General features: G+C 36.1%; 2 protein-coding genes and 1 long non-coding RNA gene across 8 annotated transcripts in view; 1 reads left to right on the top strand and 2 right to left on the bottom strand.

Annotated features, from left to right (window-relative positions):
• The window catches only part of armc1l (armadillo repeat containing 1, like), a 6,810-nt gene extending 1,817 nt beyond the window's left edge, over nt 1-4,993 (bottom strand). The window contains exons 1-6 of one of the 3 annotated variants that reach the window (XM_073938011.1): nt 4,727-4,993; nt 3,418-3,583; nt 3,023-3,114; nt 2,623-2,815; nt 2,414-2,530; nt 2,238-2,312 (exon numbers count right to left, since the gene is read on the bottom strand). In XM_073938011.1, coding sequence (XP_073794112.1) covers nt 2,238-2,312; nt 2,414-2,530; nt 2,623-2,815; nt 3,023-3,114; nt 3,418-3,570 — 630 coding nt within the window. In that variant the 5' untranslated portion in view covers nt 3,571-3,583; nt 4,727-4,993. Of the gene's footprint in view, nt 1-2,237; nt 2,313-2,413; nt 2,531-2,622; nt 2,816-3,022; nt 3,115-3,417; nt 3,584-4,301; nt 4,395-4,726 lie in introns of those variants that run through there. The other 2 variants (NM_199539.2, XM_073938010.1) reach the window with 2 other exon arrangements.
• On the top strand, nt 4,501-16,393 carry mtfr2 (mitochondrial fission regulator 2). 4 transcript variants are annotated; one of them, XM_017353611.4, is made up of 8 exons: nt 4,501-4,537; nt 4,861-5,057; nt 5,142-5,246; nt 6,981-7,105; nt 8,219-8,421; nt 10,651-10,927; nt 11,007-11,190; nt 15,827-16,393. In XM_017353611.4, exons 2-8 carry the CDS (start codon nt 4,986-4,988, stop codon nt 15,887-15,889), a joined length of 1,029 nt encoding a protein of 342 aa, XP_017209100.1. In that variant the 5' UTR covers nt 4,501-4,537; nt 4,861-4,985; the 3' UTR covers nt 15,890-16,393. The 4 variants fall into 4 exon arrangements, with proteins under 4 accessions (XP_017209100.1, XP_068072906.1, XP_017209101.1 ...); XM_068216805.2 differs by having other exon boundaries at nt 4,501-4,753; nt 15,845-16,393; XM_017353612.4 differs by having other exon boundaries at nt 4,501-4,753.
• Nucleotides 15,966-18,339, bottom strand: LOC141380517 (uncharacterized). The gene is made up of 2 exons (XR_012398603.1): nt 17,546-18,339; nt 15,966-17,224 (listed from the first exon to the last, which is right to left on the bottom strand). It is a non-coding gene; the product is annotated as an uncharacterized lncRNA (long non-coding RNA).

Here is an 18,339-nt window from a genome sequence, read left to right as displayed (position 1 = left end):
GAAACTGATATTTTTTTGTACTGCACATGAAACCAAGGGGTACGAAAATGTCTCAGAATACACTACAACAGCAGCACATAGAAGTAAAGAAATGCACAAATTAGCATTTTTTGATATTGAGAATTTTTACAACAATCATGTTTTAATACCTTCGTAATTGCGTTCAGGTTTAAAAATCATGCTTAAAAAAAAAAAAAAAAAAAACACAAAATTTTGCTATAGTCATCCCACAATAAACTTTCACATCTGACACTCAAATACCCTGTCAAAAAGTCTAGTGGCTGAAAATGACCTTTTTACAGAGTCTGGTATAATGTTAATGTTGTTTTTGTGTTTACATACATGAATATGGCCACAGAGTAAATGCACAGTATAGTTACACGCTTATTGCCACATTATATTGTTATGATAACATGATATACGCCTTCAGTGATTTTCTGAAAATAAATACAAAAAAAACACAACTGGAATAACTACAGCAATAGGATTATCAATCTCATATGAAGCAAGAGATCGCGATGATATTTGATGAGCTGTGCAGGTGCTGTAGTGCTGTCCCATTTCTTATGGGTATATTTTGAAGCCCTTCTCCTTCACATTCTGTTTCAAGGGCCAAGGGGAAGGGGTACAAAATTAGAATTGGGATTGGGACATGGTTTCTCTACATCCTTATCATTATAGCTGCTGAGGTCTGAACTCTGCTGTCTTAGGCCCCCTTTACACTAGTGCGTTTTAGTTTTAAAACGTTGTTTTAGAATGTAAACGATCCGCGTCCACACTCGCGTTTTACCCAGCGTTTCTGAACTGCTCTCCGTCCACACCAAAACGCTGAAAACGCACATCACGTGACCACACACTCTCTCGGGCAAGCGCTGCAGCCCATCTACCCAGTTGAGAGCTGTGCTAGTCGAACTTCTCATCAAGCATCTCCCGCTGGATCTAATCTCACTATATTTATTAAACGGGATATTTCATTCATCTTATTGTCTTTATCTAACGACATATTCCCTGACGTTGGTCATTGGAATCTATTACTTGTTCACAGGTAACGTGTTTTGGCTGAGCGCAAAGATAAGTTAATGAATAATGTAACCACGTAGCCTACATTCTGTATAGTGACTGATCACTTGTCTTTATTTCCTATAATGTATAAACTTAATAATGGCCATTATCGATTAGTAAAATTGATATTCAGCAAAAGAGAGGGTATGTTTCGTATTTTCACTGAAATTGAAAGGAGACAGTTGTTATCGGCTCCGTTTTGTTATAAATATCCACACAGTGAAGATGACGCTCATATTATGCAGCACGACGCCTCAACATTTCTGCTGTCTGTTTAGTTGCTAATATTAAAACGAAGATAGACAGTTCCTTAAATCATGTTTACATTTTATTGTTGAGAAAGTGAAACAACGTAGCCAGGGTGAATAAAGTTATAAAGTACACTGTTCCCTTTGAAGATTTACCTGTGTCCTCGATATAGTCTGTTTTCCATATCAAACTGAGAAGAAGAGACTGCAGCCTTGATTAAACTTGCGAAGTCTGAATTTACAAGGAGAGGATGCAGGGCTGAACTGTGTGTGTTAGGCTACTTAATATTGAGGAAAAGCCCCAATCAGAGAGGCGAATGTCTGCAGCCCCGGATCCGTTTTCAGATGTCTCCGTTTTCCATCATCCACACTGAAACGGAGCAGCAGCGTTTTAGAATGAAAACGGCCTCTCCAGCGTTTTCAAAACGCTCCGTTTTTGGCGCTCGAGAACTCTGGCGTAGTGTGGACGGTTGGCATAACCGTAGCAAAACTTATGCGTTTTCAAACTAAAACGCATTAGTGTAAACGGGCCCTAAATTATTATTTTTTTTTAATTATGTCTTTATTGTTATCTTAAAAATCATCATTGGTCTGATTGGGCCTTTATTCTGAGCAAATGACAATTTTTGTAAAAGAAAAAAAAATGACAAAAAAATTGTTATTTAAAAAAAAAAATGTTATACATTTTTTAATAAAAACAAAAAAATTATTTTATTTAAACCTATGCCTAGAAAATGCAGAGAATCTGTTAATTTTCAGTAGATCTTTTATCCCCCCCATATCTGTTTGTGTATACGTGTGTGTGCACATATATTACAAATATCAATCAAAACTGATAACCATTAAAATGGCAAAATATAAAAATCTGACTTGACCAGACCAGACCAACATATTATTGAGCCCTGGATCAGCAAAAGAAGCACCCACCTCTTCTCCATTTTCATCTTTTACAACCTGCTTAGCCGAAAGCACTTTTGTGGAAGCAATGGCAGTGGCCAGACTCTAGAAAAAAATAAACACATTTGCTTTTACAATTTTCATGCATATCGCAATACCACATCTGTGCTTATTTAACTCCTCCCTTTAAAAAAAAAAAGTAATACCTCAGTAGGCAGATCAGCACGAATGCGTACAGTGCATCTCTTCAGAGCCATCTGAAACGTGAAGCTGATTACACCTTTAACCCTTAGAAGAGCCTCTTCACACACACCTCTCTGATCCTGTCAAAACAATACATCATCTTAGTCTACGATCTGCACTAACATAAGAAACAATCAAAAGTGCACGTGACAGCTTCACATTTTGTACATACCGCCCCATCCAAGCCTTGTATGTGGAGGGTAACTGATTTGGCTTTCTTGTTAGTGCTGTTAATGAAGAACTGAGGTTTGTTCTTCTTCTTCTTCTGTTGCTCTGGAGTCTGACAACCCGGCCTCTGTGATTGAGCGTTTAACAAATCATGAACCTCTTTTGCTAGGTCTGTAATATCAGTTGTCAAATCGGTCCTTGAGGGAATAGAAAAAGGAAGATAATGAATTTTGTGCATTGATGCAGTGTGCATAATTAGACTAAAGCTCAAAGTGTATATCAAAATTTAAAGTTCATTTGATAAATTCCAGAACATCATAGAAGAAGCTCGATTTCATTATACATTTACAGGTATAAATGGAAAAACTACTAATGATAAAAGTGTTTAGTTTAAAATAAAACACCTCTTTATCAATGACTCCAGGCTGACCATCATGCCAAGCTCATTTCTCATTGTATTGATGTTACGGGGCGATTCAGCCAAGTACCGCAAGGCCTGAGGAGAAGACACTTTAAAACTCTAATTTATACAGATAAAAACATTTCGTCACCTTATATTTATAAAGTTCTATCTGACATTTTTGTCAAAATTTAGTTTTTCACATATTCTTATTAAATGACAACTTACTTACATTATGGGATTTGTTTTGTTTTGTTTTATTAAAAAACAAAACAAATGTTTTGCTATATGAAATGCAAAAACTTTAGAGCTCATTATCTCGAAATATATCAGAACGCAGATAGAACTTACAATTCCAAGGTGACGATTTGTTAATTGACAAATCAGGTCTGAGTGTACCTGAAGGGTGGCAAAAAGCACTTTAGGGTCTTTGTGGTCCAGGAACAGCACTAATCCTGGAAGGCAACCCTGGTCCTGAACAATAACCTCCCGGTTCTGTGGTTCTGATGCCAAGTCCCGTAGCTGTGTCACGACTGATAATGCGTCCATCATTTTTTGTGGAGATCTGAAACACCAGAGGATATAAAGACAATTTATTTGACGGCCATTTGATACTCAATTCAATTCAATTCAGCTTTATTTGTATAGCGCTTTTACAATGTAGATTGTGTCAAAGCAGCTTCACATAAATGGTCATAGTAACTGGAACAGTGTGGTTCAGGTTTTAGTGTTTAAGTTCAGTTCAGTTCAGTTTAGCTCTGTTCAGTGTGATTTAATCATTACTGATACCTAGAAGCTACATTCCTATTGGACAGATGTGATTTATGAATTGTGGTTTTGTTCTATACAAAACACAGCATTTGTTTTATTTATTATGCTATCTTAATATCGTATTTATGTTATGGGCGTATCATGCATGTTTTCTGTTTTATTTTGTGCACATTTCAACCGTTTCGATCACGTGACCGTTTACAATAATAGCCTTTTAAAATTTCGACAATAATAAGGCATTAACAACTACGTGAAAAAAATGAGACCTTAAAAGTACACCTTGTTCACACATGGTAACATGAGACTTCAGAAAAGCTAACGCGAATAGCACACATGCTCAAAACACTACCGCTAATAGCGTGTTAGCAAAACAGCTAAAGTGTTGAAATTGCTATTCAAACATTACTGTAAATTAAATAACATCTATATTTATTCACGTTAACATTGTTACATATCGTTTTCAAAACACTCCTTCGTGTATGTTAATACGACAATTAAATTTATCAGTTTACACTGTCACTGTACTCACCGCTACCGTTACTTTTAACAGCACACACAAACAAATACGAAACTTCCCACTCCTTCTGTTCAAACGAAATAATTGGCTAACGTCTTTGACATCGTTTCTAAATGTTTCAAGTTGATTGGCTACTGGAGCCAACCCCACCGCCCGGACCAATCACAAACGCCCTCACAGAAAGAGCTTTATTTGAGTTTACCTGCACGGGAAGCGTGAGACGGCGAGGAGGTAAAGTGAATAACATTAATTAAACAAATTGTCTTCGTAAATATAAACGGCATTTAATAAGACGACCGTAGGATTAAATGAAACGTAGACATATCCAAAAGTGAAATAACGTTATAGGATATGTTTGAGATACGTGTGTGTGTGTGTGTGTGTGTGTGTGTGTGTGTGTGTGTGTGTTTTCGTACGCACTCATTGGTAGGACAGTTGACGATGCTGGTAATTACCGCTGCATTTGATTACTATTATCTTGCATTTATGTCATTAGTTTTATCGTAGTATTTCAGAATTAATGTATAATCTTTATATTGCGGGTTTTGTTACAGAGTTGAGCGGAATGCAGCTGATTTGATCCCTCTGGTCACGTGGAGAAGTTTGGTGCAGTGTCTGTGTGTTGTTAGTTCATCCGTCAGCAGAAATCCAGCGTGCAAAATATACACACACACAGTCAATGTCTCTGCTGGAGGACATCGTTGACCTGCTGAAATGTGTTCTGGAATATTTTGGAGTGCCTCCAGACATGGTATAGAGACAATCAAGTACATAAAAAAAGTTATTTAATGAAAGTTATAATTTATTAACAGTGCATTTGTGTGTATTGTTGCAGTTGGTTCCAGTATGGGAAAGTACACACTGTGGACAGTACCGAAGCCTAGTCCGAATGATTGGAACAAATCTTCCTCTTTCTCCTTACCCTCGGTTGCGGTTTCAGGTATTTTATGCTGTAGAAATAAATTTGTACTGCTACTAAAAATAATATATAAGAATACTATCAATAAAAACTACAGTAGTTACTCATTGAGGTAAAGTTTGTTTTATATTAACACATTCAAACATTCTCCTTAATAATATAATTTCAGAAAAGTATTATTTACATAATCTAAATAGTGAAATAATATTAGCAGCAAATGACTATCAAAGTACAACATTGTTCACACGCAAATAAATAGAGCTAATGCTGTTTTCAAGTCATACTTGCATGTGATTTCAGGCTGAATATATTTAAAGTACCATGGTAAACCATATAGGAAGCAAGTTGTCACTGAACGAATGTGAGAATATAAAGCCAACTTTACCACTTACCAATTTTGGCACTATTTTGTTTCGTTTTATTGTTTGTATATGTTCAGTGTATTATAGGGCTGTGCGATTTGGGGTAAATATCTAATTGCTATTTTTTATTATTTTTTTGGACAGATTGGGATTGTGATTTGGTTTATGATTTAATTCAAGCTGATTTTAATTTAACTCAAGCTTCAGCTCAATAATCTGTATGTCATGGCAAAAATTTTGTGACAAGAGTCTATTGTTTCTTCTCGTGTAATGGCATAGTTGATGACAACTGATACCATGTCTGCGTTGTCTCACGACACCATCGCAGAAAGTCTAGCATGTTTAATAGCATTGCGGACTGGTTTTGAAGCACTTCACCTCAGATGGTATTCGTTATTTTTGTATATAATTCTGACTTTAACTGTACATATTTTATTTTGCAGCCTCTTGATATTAACTAACTGCAACGTTTCAAATTGCAATACGATTTTGATTTAGCGCACAGGCCTAGTGTAATATGTACTTTTGTTATGTTTATTTTGTTGATGATTTTTAAAATTTTGATTTTAGCTTTTTAATTTTTATTTCAATTTTTCAACTTTTAGCAATTGAAGTTCTTTAGTTTAAGCATTTTATTTTAGTTAGTTGCAGAGACATTTTTGTCGTCTAATGTTTACATTTTGTTTCATTTAAGATTCATTTCATTTTTAGAAAAAACTATTTATTTTAGTTTTCAAGAACAAATCTAACTGCCATGTCTTGACCTTTACATTTTTTTAATCTCAAAGCTTTTTTTTTAGCTTAGTTTAAATTCAGAAAAAATATATTTTATTTTATTCTGTCAGACAAAAGCCCGCAGACTTTGTTTGAGGCCCTTTTTTGACACAGTTCCCTTTGTTAGACTTTAATAACTGTTTATTGTGTATAATAATTGTTAATTTTTCTAGTCTTTTTTTGTTGTTGTAGTTGTAACGTTCTCTTGTTTTATGTTATTGTTTCAATTCAATGTTTTATCATATTTTAAATTATTTTTTTTGTGCCTCATGTATGGGTGAGGTGGTGGGTTGTTTTTTTATTTGTTTTATTGTTCTTATTATTTTTTTCTTTGGCTAATTGTAAAAAAAAAAGTCTTGATACTTTTTGTATTCTTACAGTCTACATAATGTTTTGTACATTTCAATAAATAAATGAAATAAGAAAAAATATATAAGAAGTATACATTTGCATTTACCTCATTTTTGTAACTCAAGCTTAATGCACGCTTGTGTACAAAACATGCATGTTTCTCTCAGTATGAATTGTTAATAAGAGTTTTGTGAAGCACTTTAACATGCAAAAAGCTTCAAAGGACTTAAGAGCATCCTCACTAATGTGTTCTGACTCTTCCTTTAAGATTCCTCTGCAGACCTTTAATAAGCACAGCCATATCGATGTGTCAGTGGACTCTCCAGCCATTCCTACTTTAGCGGATGTGCTTTGGCTGGTCGAGGATGAAGGAGACAGTCACACAAAATTCAGGTAGTCACATCAGAAACCCAAGTGTTTATTAATAGCTCACTGACAGGCCAGCATTGCTTTGAGTGCTAAATATACACTACCTGTCAAATATTTAGGATCTGCCAGATTTTAAGTTTAATTTGTTTTAAAGAAGGCTCTCTTCTTCACCAGTCACATTTATTTGATCAAAAATGTAATAAAGAAAAATATTTTGCAATAGAATTTGCATTCAAAATCCTGTATCATTTTAGGGCAGCACGGTATTGGAAAAATCTGACATAGTGATATATTTTTTTGTGATTTATATTGTGAAATGAATACAGTTTCACTAGATGGCTTGAATAGCTCTATTTAGGAAAAATCTTGAATTTAGATTGATTGAGTGATTTTGTTAGTGTAAATCAAGTATAAATATGAAAAGTAATAAATAATATTGTAAAAGTAATAAAGTTTTAAAGTAATAAACAAATGGCAAACAAGAATAATTACAACCACAGTAGCAAAGAAAAAAGTCGAATAAACAGTGCTCTATGGTTTTCAGAGAATCAAGCAGTATTCAGGTACAGAAATTGAATAATGAAATGTAAAATAATACTGTATTGTCTTCATTGTATTAATAATTAAGTAATCATTCTTTATTATAGTTACAAATGTTGTACAATTTTGTGGTCGAATGCTTTAATTCTCTTTAAATGCCTTTATAACACATGCAAATGATAAAGATCCACCCTGTTATGGTTATACTTTGCAATGAATCCATAAATCTTTAATGTTTTCTCAATTGTTGTGCTGATCAGCTATAATCCCTAAACATTGCATGTCCCGCGGTGTGACTATGGTGGACACACATTGAGATATCGATGCTTAAATGGTATATTATGCATCCCTTTATGTTTTACATTTTCATGTTTTGATCAAAATAATAAACATTTCTTGAGCAGCAGATCATCATATTAGAATGATCACGTGACACTGAAGTAATGATGCTGACAATTCAGCTTAAATCACTGGATTACGTTACATTTCAAACTACATACCTATTTTAAATGTTTTAATATCTCAAAATGTACTGTAAAAAAGTTTCAGCAATCAAAACGTCTGTTTAGAAGTCGCATCTTTATATGTTTATAACAGGAATGCTGTCCCACTGAGGAAAAAGTGTGTACCTCACGGTTATGAGACTCCCTCATTGGGGTCCGTGTCTGTAAAAGCTCAGAGAGGCGGAGGGGTCCTGGCACAGAGCACTCAGCCTGATGCCCTCCTGAAGATCTCTGCTCTGGAGGAGGAACTTCAGAGACTTCGAGCACAGATTGCTACCATAATCACAGCTCCAGCAGGTACAATAGCCTATTATGTCAGTCTTCCATTGATATAATTGCTGGATTTCTGAGATATCTTAAAAGTAAGGCAGTGTGTGCTGCCAACAGTTATTTCCTATTTTAAAAGTGATTAAATTGTGGGGAAAAATGTCAATAAGATATTACAAAAAGATTGTGTAAACTGTAATGATGGAATTTTAAAACAAACATTTTACTATCAAGTTTTTAAATTGTTTAAAAATTATAGAATATATTAGGAGATGAATGAAACATGGGACTTAAAATCAGTTTAATAACTGATAAGTTTCAATTTTTTTTTTTAAATTGAGGTTTATGCATAATCTAAAAGCTGAAATAGGACAATATTTGGCTAATTTGAAAATATGAAATCTGAGTGTTAAAAAAAATGAACTATTGAGAAAATCTCAAAAATGTCTTTTACAAAATGTCTTCATGGAACACAATCTTTACTTAAAAGGCACCTATGCTGAAAAATCTACTTTTCAAGCTGTTTGGACAGACATATGTGTAGGCATAGTGTATAGACTATAGTCTTATTGAGGTAATATAAACACACCCAGTCCTTTTTTTTATTTTTTTTTCAATTTAACAACATAAAAATGGTGGACCATTTAGAGCGGTTTTCAGACCGACAGCAACTTGACGTAGGAGTGCAGCCCCCCCTCCCTCCAAATTGATTTGAAAACTGCGTATTAACATGCCCGGTAGTCACGTGTATAATCATATCAACAAGACAGGACGTGCGCAAAGCAACCAATAATATAAGGTCTGTTCAGTTTGCTAGGATCATAAATCATCATCAAATGTGATCAAGAAGAGTGTGATTTACAACTTTAAAATGTTTTAAAACAGAGCATGTGTGTAATGAATTACAGCCATTTACTTCAGCTTTACTTCATCACCACAGCCGCGTGTCAGAACAATTATAAAAGAAGACGCTTCAATCCCTCAAATTCAAAGTTTGAGGACGTTAAATCAGGTTTATTTTGTACATTAACATAACAGATATTCATACAGCAGTGGAGATTTATGGGATAACCTGTATCCTGTTGCTTATGCGTGCAAAAAGAGTGCAAAGTTTGAACTTTGCAATGACATTGTGTGTGACTCATCGTTGCAAGTTAACACAACAAATGCATCAAATAATTATTGGTAAAGTTCTTACTGTAGTATTTCTCACAAACGCTACGTGACATCTGCTTCTTTTAAGTCTGTCTGTTGTCTGACGCAGATGACGGAGGAGAATAAGGCACTCAGAAAGGCACGTAGAAACGGTGGGCGGGGAGGACTAGCCCTAAAGACAAAACAACAAAACAGCCACCTGGTGCAAAAAAAAAAATGTGTAAAATAGAATCTTATAAAAGGTATAATAAAACATGTGATGGGGGTTTTGAGCTGAAACTTTACAGAAACATATTAAATCTGAAAAAAGGGGTAACCTAGGTGCCCTGTAATATTCTAATGATTTTTGCCATAAAAGAAAAATTAGATCATTTTAACTTTTTAATCCGTGCAGTTTGACCAGTTTATTTTACGTTATGACATCTTTCACAATAAATATTTTTTAATAAAGGTAGTTATTCCAGAAAATGTACTACAGTGATTTATATAATAAATAAGCTTGACTATTAAAAAAGGACTTGACCTTATTCTATTATTTTTTTTAAACCTTCTAAATAAAGTAAACAATATATAACTTTGGATAAACAACTAATTCCACCGTCACATTTCACAGTTTTATGTGGACATACCTTATTATAAACACATCTCATTTACCATCTTCTCGCAAATATATAATATCAAAATAAAATAAAAATTAATAAAAATAATTTAATGTAAAAAATATATATAAAAATATAATTATGTAAACTCTTTTAGGAAATGTTTTTCCCTTAAAAAATACAAAATATAAATTATTACATTTCTTGTATAAATATTAAACCTAAGTGATCACTTTTTGTTGAAAATGTAAAGCTATCACTCCCATGGAACATTTGGCTATTACAAAAAAATATAGCTGTGAAACAAAAGGGTTTGTGGTCGAGCGTCACATATGTTTTACTATTTAAAAATTAAAAAAAAATGAATGTACATTAATACTGTTTTATGATAAAATGTGTTATATCTAATATGGATTAAAATAAATCTTATTTGTTTAATACATACTAAATAATCAATGATTCCACTAATAACTTTTTAAATCTACTGCTTATCCTTATATTTTAGGCCCTGTGGTTTCTCCAACTGATCCTGGCACTCCTTGCTCTGCTCCTAAACCAGCTCCTGTCCTCACTTCAACTCCTGTCTGTCCTCCTCCTCCACCACCTCCTCCTCCTCCAGCAATGCCCACTAGAACTGAAGTGTCCATGTCGGAAATGATTCAACAAAGACAGGCAGCAAAAAAAGAAACGCTTGCACAATGTGGTCCATCCTTAACTACAGCGCCCTCAATGTTAGAGGTGCTGAGGGACCTCAATCAGGTCAAACTGCGTTCTGTCGAGAGGTGTGCATTGAAAGTTGTAAAGCTTGTTTTAAGTGTTTAGTTTAAGCTCAATAGTAAACGTGTGTTTTTGTATTCATAGATCTCCAGGAGGAACTCCAATAAGGAGACGGAGAAGCAAAGGTGTAGCATGTTCATCTGATCCAGCAGCTCTCATCGCCGAAGCCCTGAAAAGAAAGTTTGCACACAGGCAGAGAGACGACTCGTTTGGTAAAGAGAACCACTCGGCTGAGCCCTCTCCTTTCAGCAGTCCAGACACTCCTAGGGTAGGTAAACTTCTCTAACATAAGTTTTGAGATGTGTTGTTTTGATTAAGTACTTTAGATGGCGAAAGTGCTGTTTATGTGACAGTAGATATGTTTCCAACCAAAGATGTGAATTAAATTCATGGGCAAAACTGGATTATCACATAAAAGACATACAAATAAATTCCAACCAATGAGTCAAAGAGAACAAAATCATCACTTACTAATTAACTGGCCCTAAATATCTAAAGTGAAATCAGAATTTGCTGTAGTAGGAGAAGCTGCATCAATCTTTTATTTATTTGTTAAATTACTTGCGCCTCAGAAGACAAGGCTGACGCGCAATGAACGCGTGGTGGCGTTTGAAGACGTAAGATGCGGAGCACAGATGCTCTTGACAATTCTGAAGATCATTAATAATATAATAACACTAATACTGAAATGGTTAAGGCATTTTAGAATGACCAAAATGACATTTCAGATGTTTTACAATATGCTCAGACTGCTGGTTTGTTCATTCACACACATTTTTTTTTATCACCACATGATCACATGACTTTAATGCACATACTGGAATATTTGGTAAAAATGTTTCCATCGTAGTTTGTGCGCATCTTTTCTTATCGAATAAAGAGTTTATCCTACTCAGCGTTGCTTATACGCATTTCAGTGTTTCCTCTAGGATTTTTTCCAGCTGTGGCGGCAGGCCTTAAGGCTGATTTATACTTCTGCGTCAAACACCGGCGTATGCTACGGCGCTGACGCATAGCCCTTCGCCGTCACTGACATGCACCTCTCAAAAAATGTAACTACACGTCGCAACAATGCGTAGCGCAAGCTCTGTGATTGGTCGGCTTGGTAGATCTGATTAGGCTTGGGCGGTATTTCGGTATTATGGTATACCGCGGGATCTAAAAATAGCAACGGTGTCAGTTTCAATACCGTTATACCGTCATAAAATATTAAATATCCTTTATTTAATGCCTACAAAAACGTATGTGTGGTTGTCATCACGGGACAGTGTGGAGGAGAGAGAGAGAGGAAGAGGGAGAGGGAGGGGGAGGGGGAGAGGGAGAGGTGATGTGACGTGTCGCGCTTCAAAGTGTCCTGCAGTTTGGCAGTTTCGACTGAACAGAAGGGAGATGTAGTTAATATGAACGAGAGGTCTGCATTAGAGCTGAAGATCTTTGCCCGAACCCGGCGAGACCCGAAAAAATCCAAATCCCTGCATTAAAATCCATCCCTGCAAAGGTGAAACAAATGATGTAGTAGTAAAAAAAGCGAATTATTACGGCGGTCAAGCCAGTCACTAGCTCAGAAAGAGCGCATTCCAGCCGCAGGTATTTCGCGGTCGCTCATACACTGCGTATTACGGTAGACCCCTAAACCGCAAGCTGACAGGTAAAAAGACGAGGCCACTCGCTACAATGAAACTGCTGTCATGGAAAATTAAATGGATGTTCCTGACTGGTAGAAGATGAACAAACAATCCAACCCAAAACTTGCAAAATCAGCCAGATCAGAACTCTGCATCTCGGCCTGTAGCAGCAGGAAAGGGTGTTCAGCTGCTGGACCCCGTGAGCGCAGGACTGCGCTAAAGCCTGTGGATTTAATAATGTTCCTCCACAAACACACGTAGCCTAATCTTGGTGAGTAAAGGGTTTTTAAATTATAAATAAATATTAATTAAAACGTATAATCATAATGTAGACAGAGTATACAGACTAATGGTGGCATTATTCTTTTAATATTCAGCTTCACCGCCGCCTTAATGCCAGATTGTGAAGAGAAGTTGAGAAACAAACCTTGCAGAGCCTTTATCTTAATTTCGTTATTGCCAAAATACCTGTCATCATTTAGAGTTTATTTTAATTTGATTTGTTAAGAAAGATTTTTTTTCATTTGTGTGTTGGCCAATTTAAAGGCTAAGTGCATCTACCTAGACCTATAGAGTGCTGATATGTTACGATGTTACAGAGGACTTACTTTAGCTATTTCTTTGTTCCAACTTTCAAGTGGCATATAGCCTAGTCTACGTTTGTTACGAATAAATGATGTTAAAACATATAAATGACTTATTCTTTAAAAAAATGCAATAGAGCTGTGTGCATGAATAATGAATAATGTCGGGCTGTAAATGGGTTCGGGCTTTATAAACCTGTCGGACTCGGGACCTATCGGGTATAATTTTTATGGCCCGATTACAGCTCTGCATTCCCGCTGCAGTACCGCGGGAGCCGGCCAGATTTCTTATGGTGTGGGAGTAAATTTCTGAATAAATCGCGGGAGAGATGTGTGTGTGTGTGTGTGTGTGTGTGTGTGTGTGTGTGTGTGTGAGAGAGAGAGAGACAAGCGACGCACAGCACCTCTCTCTCTCTCTCTCTCTCTCTCTCTCTCTCTCTCTCTCTCTCTCTCTCTCTCTCTCTCTCTCTCTCTGACCGCGAGCATAAGGTCGCATAGAAGGTATAAATTTTCTGAATGGTTTAGGCTCAAGCCAACAGTTTGGTGACGCTGTCTGAGCCTTACGTCCTAATTTTTTTATTACGCCGGTAATACCGGAAACCGGGGTAAAATATGAAGGCGGTTTGACGGTATCAAAATTTGGATACCGCCCAAGCCTAGCGCTGATGAGTCGGGGCGGGGCCGAGAGCCGCACGAATGGCACGAACCCAATGTAGCGATTGTTTACAAGTGTGGAGTCCCGTGAAGGAGCTCCGGATGGAAAGTTTTGTTTTGTGTTTACCTCATAGTTAAAGTTGTCCGCCGGTTGCTGCCTCATAATGAGCGAGTTTGAGCCACATGTACACCCCGGAAGTGTTCAGGAAAAGCAAAATTGCAGCGAAGAAACTCGACACAGAGGAGCATTTACACCTCACTGCCAACTAGCGTTTCGGAAGTGTTAATGCAGACCAACAGAGACAGCGTGCAGAAGTATAAATGCACAGCCATGCGCGTTGCATGCGCCAAGAGTTACGCCGGTCACTTGACGCAGAAGTATAAATCAGGCTTTATACACAGATTTACCAACTACCTGGCCGTTACTTTAATGGCAAATGTTGTGAGCGCAGTTTTACAAGTCGAGATCGTATTTATGTAATATAAGCATGTAAATCTCTTTGCTTGTTTGACAATTTCCTCTGCTCGTGCACAACTTGCATGCCCTCAAGTGCAGATTTTCTTGTGCACTCTCAAATAAACGCCGCTGAAGTGCGATTTTGTGCAGTTATGTAACAAGTATGTCTCCAGCATTTATTAGATTTGCTAGGAATATTTATGAATGTCTCCAATAGACCTATAGAACGGTATTGATGCATCCTAAAGTAAAGTGAAACGGCTGTAAACTCCAGCCAGATAAAGTCATTGTATGCAGACCACAGACCTTTATTTATAAAACAAGTACAAATATGAAAACTGTGTTCATCATAACTGAAAGCTACGTCGTGTTTGCTAGCCTCACGCACCTGTCAGTCAGCATGTCACCTTAAAGGGTTGAACAAATAACGCACAGCATTACTACGATTACAGAAAAGTTTGCGCTGTTATAGTTCATTTATATTTTAATATGTTTTAAACATTTATTACAGTATTTATTAATCTTTGTTAATGTTAGTTAACCCTTATGTGCTGTTGAGGATGTTTTACTCCAGTGTGTTCGAGTGTCAGAAAGTTGTGAGACTGCTGTACAGGAGTTATGAGTATGGATTATAGTTCACAAAATTTAGCAATTTTTATTTTAACTTTTTTTATTTTAATTTTATTTATTTATTTTTTAAGCATGACGATAAAACACGAATGCGGTCAAATTTACTACCCTTTTGTTATGTTCGTGGTGGTTTTTGGCTTAATGAAAATAAAGTTGTTTGTGTGCATTAACTAATGCATTAATAAACGTTAAACTACAATTAATAAATGCTCTGCAAGTATTGTTTATGGTAGTAAATACAGTAACTAACATTTACTATGTGTCTCTTATTGTAAAGCCTTACCATTTGCTGTGCACTTGTAAAGCCCAGTGAAAATCTGACATTTCTAAAATGCATACAGACATACTTCTTCTTTCAGATTTTTAGAACAAGCTGGTATTTGATTGTTATTGCATGTTTGTGCGCACACACTCGTTTGCTGTTGTTTCAAAGTAGCAGTGTTGTCATTATATATTATAAGTTGATTTATTGCATGTTTGGGTAAGTGGGATTGACCTTCCTGAGTGTACAAAAAATAAGACATAGTAACAAATAGATGTTCGACCATGTAAATGTGAGATTTTTGACCCTTCTCACTGTAATGAAAGCAGTGCATGTCATAACCACTAGGGGAAAAGTGCTCATTTAAAAACTTCCCTTATAGTATCACATTCTGCCAGCAGATGTCAGTGTTTCATCCATGTATCCATTGCTGCAGCCTCAGAAAAAAAAAGTCACCTCAGCATGGACTAAACACGGTGCCAGAAACAACACCGTTAATAAATAAAACAGTTTTGGACAATAATGGTTCAGTTTATAGCTCTCATTTTGTTTAATCATTGTATTTTTTTAAACTCTTGTGATTTTATATAAAGAAGAGATTCTCTCATCACTTTTCAAAGATTTTCCACACTTTCCACTATGACTATTACACTGTACCTGGACAGAACCCTTGCTATAATGTTTGACTTCAGTCATGTGTTGGTTTTCAGATTTTCCAGCACACCAGACGCAGCCAGGGCCGAATTCACCTTTGACCCTTGACCTTAAAGTCTTCCAGGAGTTGTTGTCATGGACTGATGTGACAGACAGACTTCTTTCCAATGTTGGTTGTTCTGTCTCCCTTTTCCTATCCCTTTCTTTGTGAGTAATTCACACAGACCTCTTTCTGAAAACACTGTGCATGCTTTTTGAGCTTTCTTTTTTGTTTTTTGTGCAGAGGCAACTTGTTTGTGTAAATATTGCAGCTGAGGATTTCTTAATTGTGAATCGCTTATTTTAAGAGTTGATTCAGGATTGCAGTAATAATGTTTGCTAAAAAATGAGCTTTGCCATACAAATATAATTTGATCTATGCAGTATATAGTTTTTTTTATTATTTAAAGCCTAAGAAACAATCTCTGAACAACTCAACCAGTGCTATTGAGGTTTTGAAAGATGGTACTTCTTTTACTAATCATTTTTCTGCTTTATTTTGTCACCTCATACAAAGAGCTAACGGAGTATTAATCTCAGAAACAATAAACCAGTTCTAAACCTTTCATGTGCTGTCTTCCACCTGTCGAAGTGTGTATTATTACAATTCTCTTTGTAATACATGGTTCTTATTGGTCAGTTGCTGCATACTGACATCAACAGAAAAGGATTGATGCTCAAAACGCAGAAGCAAATCGTCAGATTTAATTGAAGATTACCAAAACAAAATTTTTTTAGTGGATTAATTTACATGGATTTATTGTTTACCTAAAGAATAACAATGTGTATTTTGTGTACTTTTCTTTTGATGCAGATCATCATTTGTTTTTCCTTTAAAAGTGTTGAAAGTTTGTTTGGAAGATGTTTGGAAGGCTGGAAAAGAAATAGTTTCTGAATTTGACACTACCTGACAAAAGTCTTGTCAACTATCCAAGTTTTAGGAACATCATATAATAACTTGACTTCTAGTTGATCAGTTGGTATCAGAAGTGGCTTATATTAAAAGCAAAGGCCTCTAGATTAAACTTATTTTACCAAAACAAAATATGATCTGGGTGAAGCAGTGGCACAGTAGGTAGTGCTGTCGCCTCACAGCAAGAAGGTCGCTGGTTCGAGCCCCGGCTCAGTTGGCAATTCTGTGTGGAGTTTGCATGTTCTCCCTGCGTTCGCGTGGGTTTCCTCTGGGTGCTCCGGTTTCCCCCACAGTCCAAAGACATGCAGTACAGGTGAATTGGGTAGGCTAAATTGTTCGTAGTGTATGAGTGTGTGTGTGTGTGAATGTGTGTAAGGATGTTTCCCAGAGATGGGTTGCGGCTGGAAGGGCATCCGCTGTGTAAAAACTTGCTGGATAAGTTGGTGGGTTATTCCACTGTGGCGACCCCGGATTAATAAAGAAACTAAGCCGACAAGAAAATGAAATGAAATAAAATATGATCATGCTTTATTTTTAGTTATTTAATTACTGTAGGACAGTAAGGTGTGACATTATTTAGACAAAAGTCTTATCACTCAACAGTAATAATGTGCAGTATAGAATATAAAGTTGTGGTGCAGCGGGAATAGATTTAATATTGTGTTTGACTTCCATGAGCTTGGATGCATCCATGCATCTCTGCAATGACTCAAATAACTCATTAGTAAAGTCATCTGGAATGCCAAAGAAAGCGTTCTTACAGGACTCTCTGAGTTCATCAAGATTTTTTTTATTCATCTTCAACGCCTCCTCCTTCATCTTACCCCAGACATGTCCAATAATGTTTGTATCTGGTGATTGGGCAGGCCAATCCTGGAGCAGCTTGACCTTCTTTGCTTTTAGGAACTTGGATGTGGAGGCTGAAGTATAATGAGCGCTATCCTGCTGAAGAATCTACCCTCTTCTATGGTTTGTAATGTAATGGGCAGCACAAATGTTTTGATTTCTCAGGCTGTTGATGTTGCCATCAACTCTGCAGATCTCTCGCACACCCCCATACGGAATGTAACCTCAAACCATGACTTTTCCTTCACCCAACTTGACAGATTTCTGTGAGAATCTTGGGTCCATGCGGGTTCCAATAGGTCTTCTGCAGTATTTGTGATGATTGGGATGCAGTTCAACAGATGATTCATCAGAAAAATCCACCTTCTGCCACTTTTCCTAATAAACTAGAAGTCAGGTTATTAATTGTTGCTTCTTTAACTGGGATCAATGACAAAACTTTTGTCTGGTAGTGTATTTCCACTTAAGTTGCCAGATTTTATTATGATATGTGGTAGTATACCACTGAACCATAACAAAGTAAATCATAAATAGATTTTTAGTATTTGAAAATGATTTGAAATTCATAATATTTATTAATATTTTTATGTGCTTATTTGTTAACATCCAGGTCTAGTTTTCAATACAATTAAACAATTCAATCTCTCATGGGATTCTTCAGTATGATTTTGACAGATGCAAAGATGTTTGCTTGTTGACGTGTAGATGTTGAGTTACCTACAGTCAACAAAGTATCTAAAGTAGACCATCATC

Source organism: Danio rerio, chromosome 23, assembly GCF_049306965.1.
Source record: "Danio rerio strain Tuebingen ecotype United States chromosome 23, GRCz12tu, whole genome shotgun sequence".
Classification (NCBI taxonomy): Eukaryota; Metazoa; Chordata; class Actinopteri; order Cypriniformes; family Danionidae; genus Danio; species Danio rerio.
Note: the sequence above shows the minus strand (reverse complement) of the source record. Positions and strands in the feature narration are given on the sequence as shown.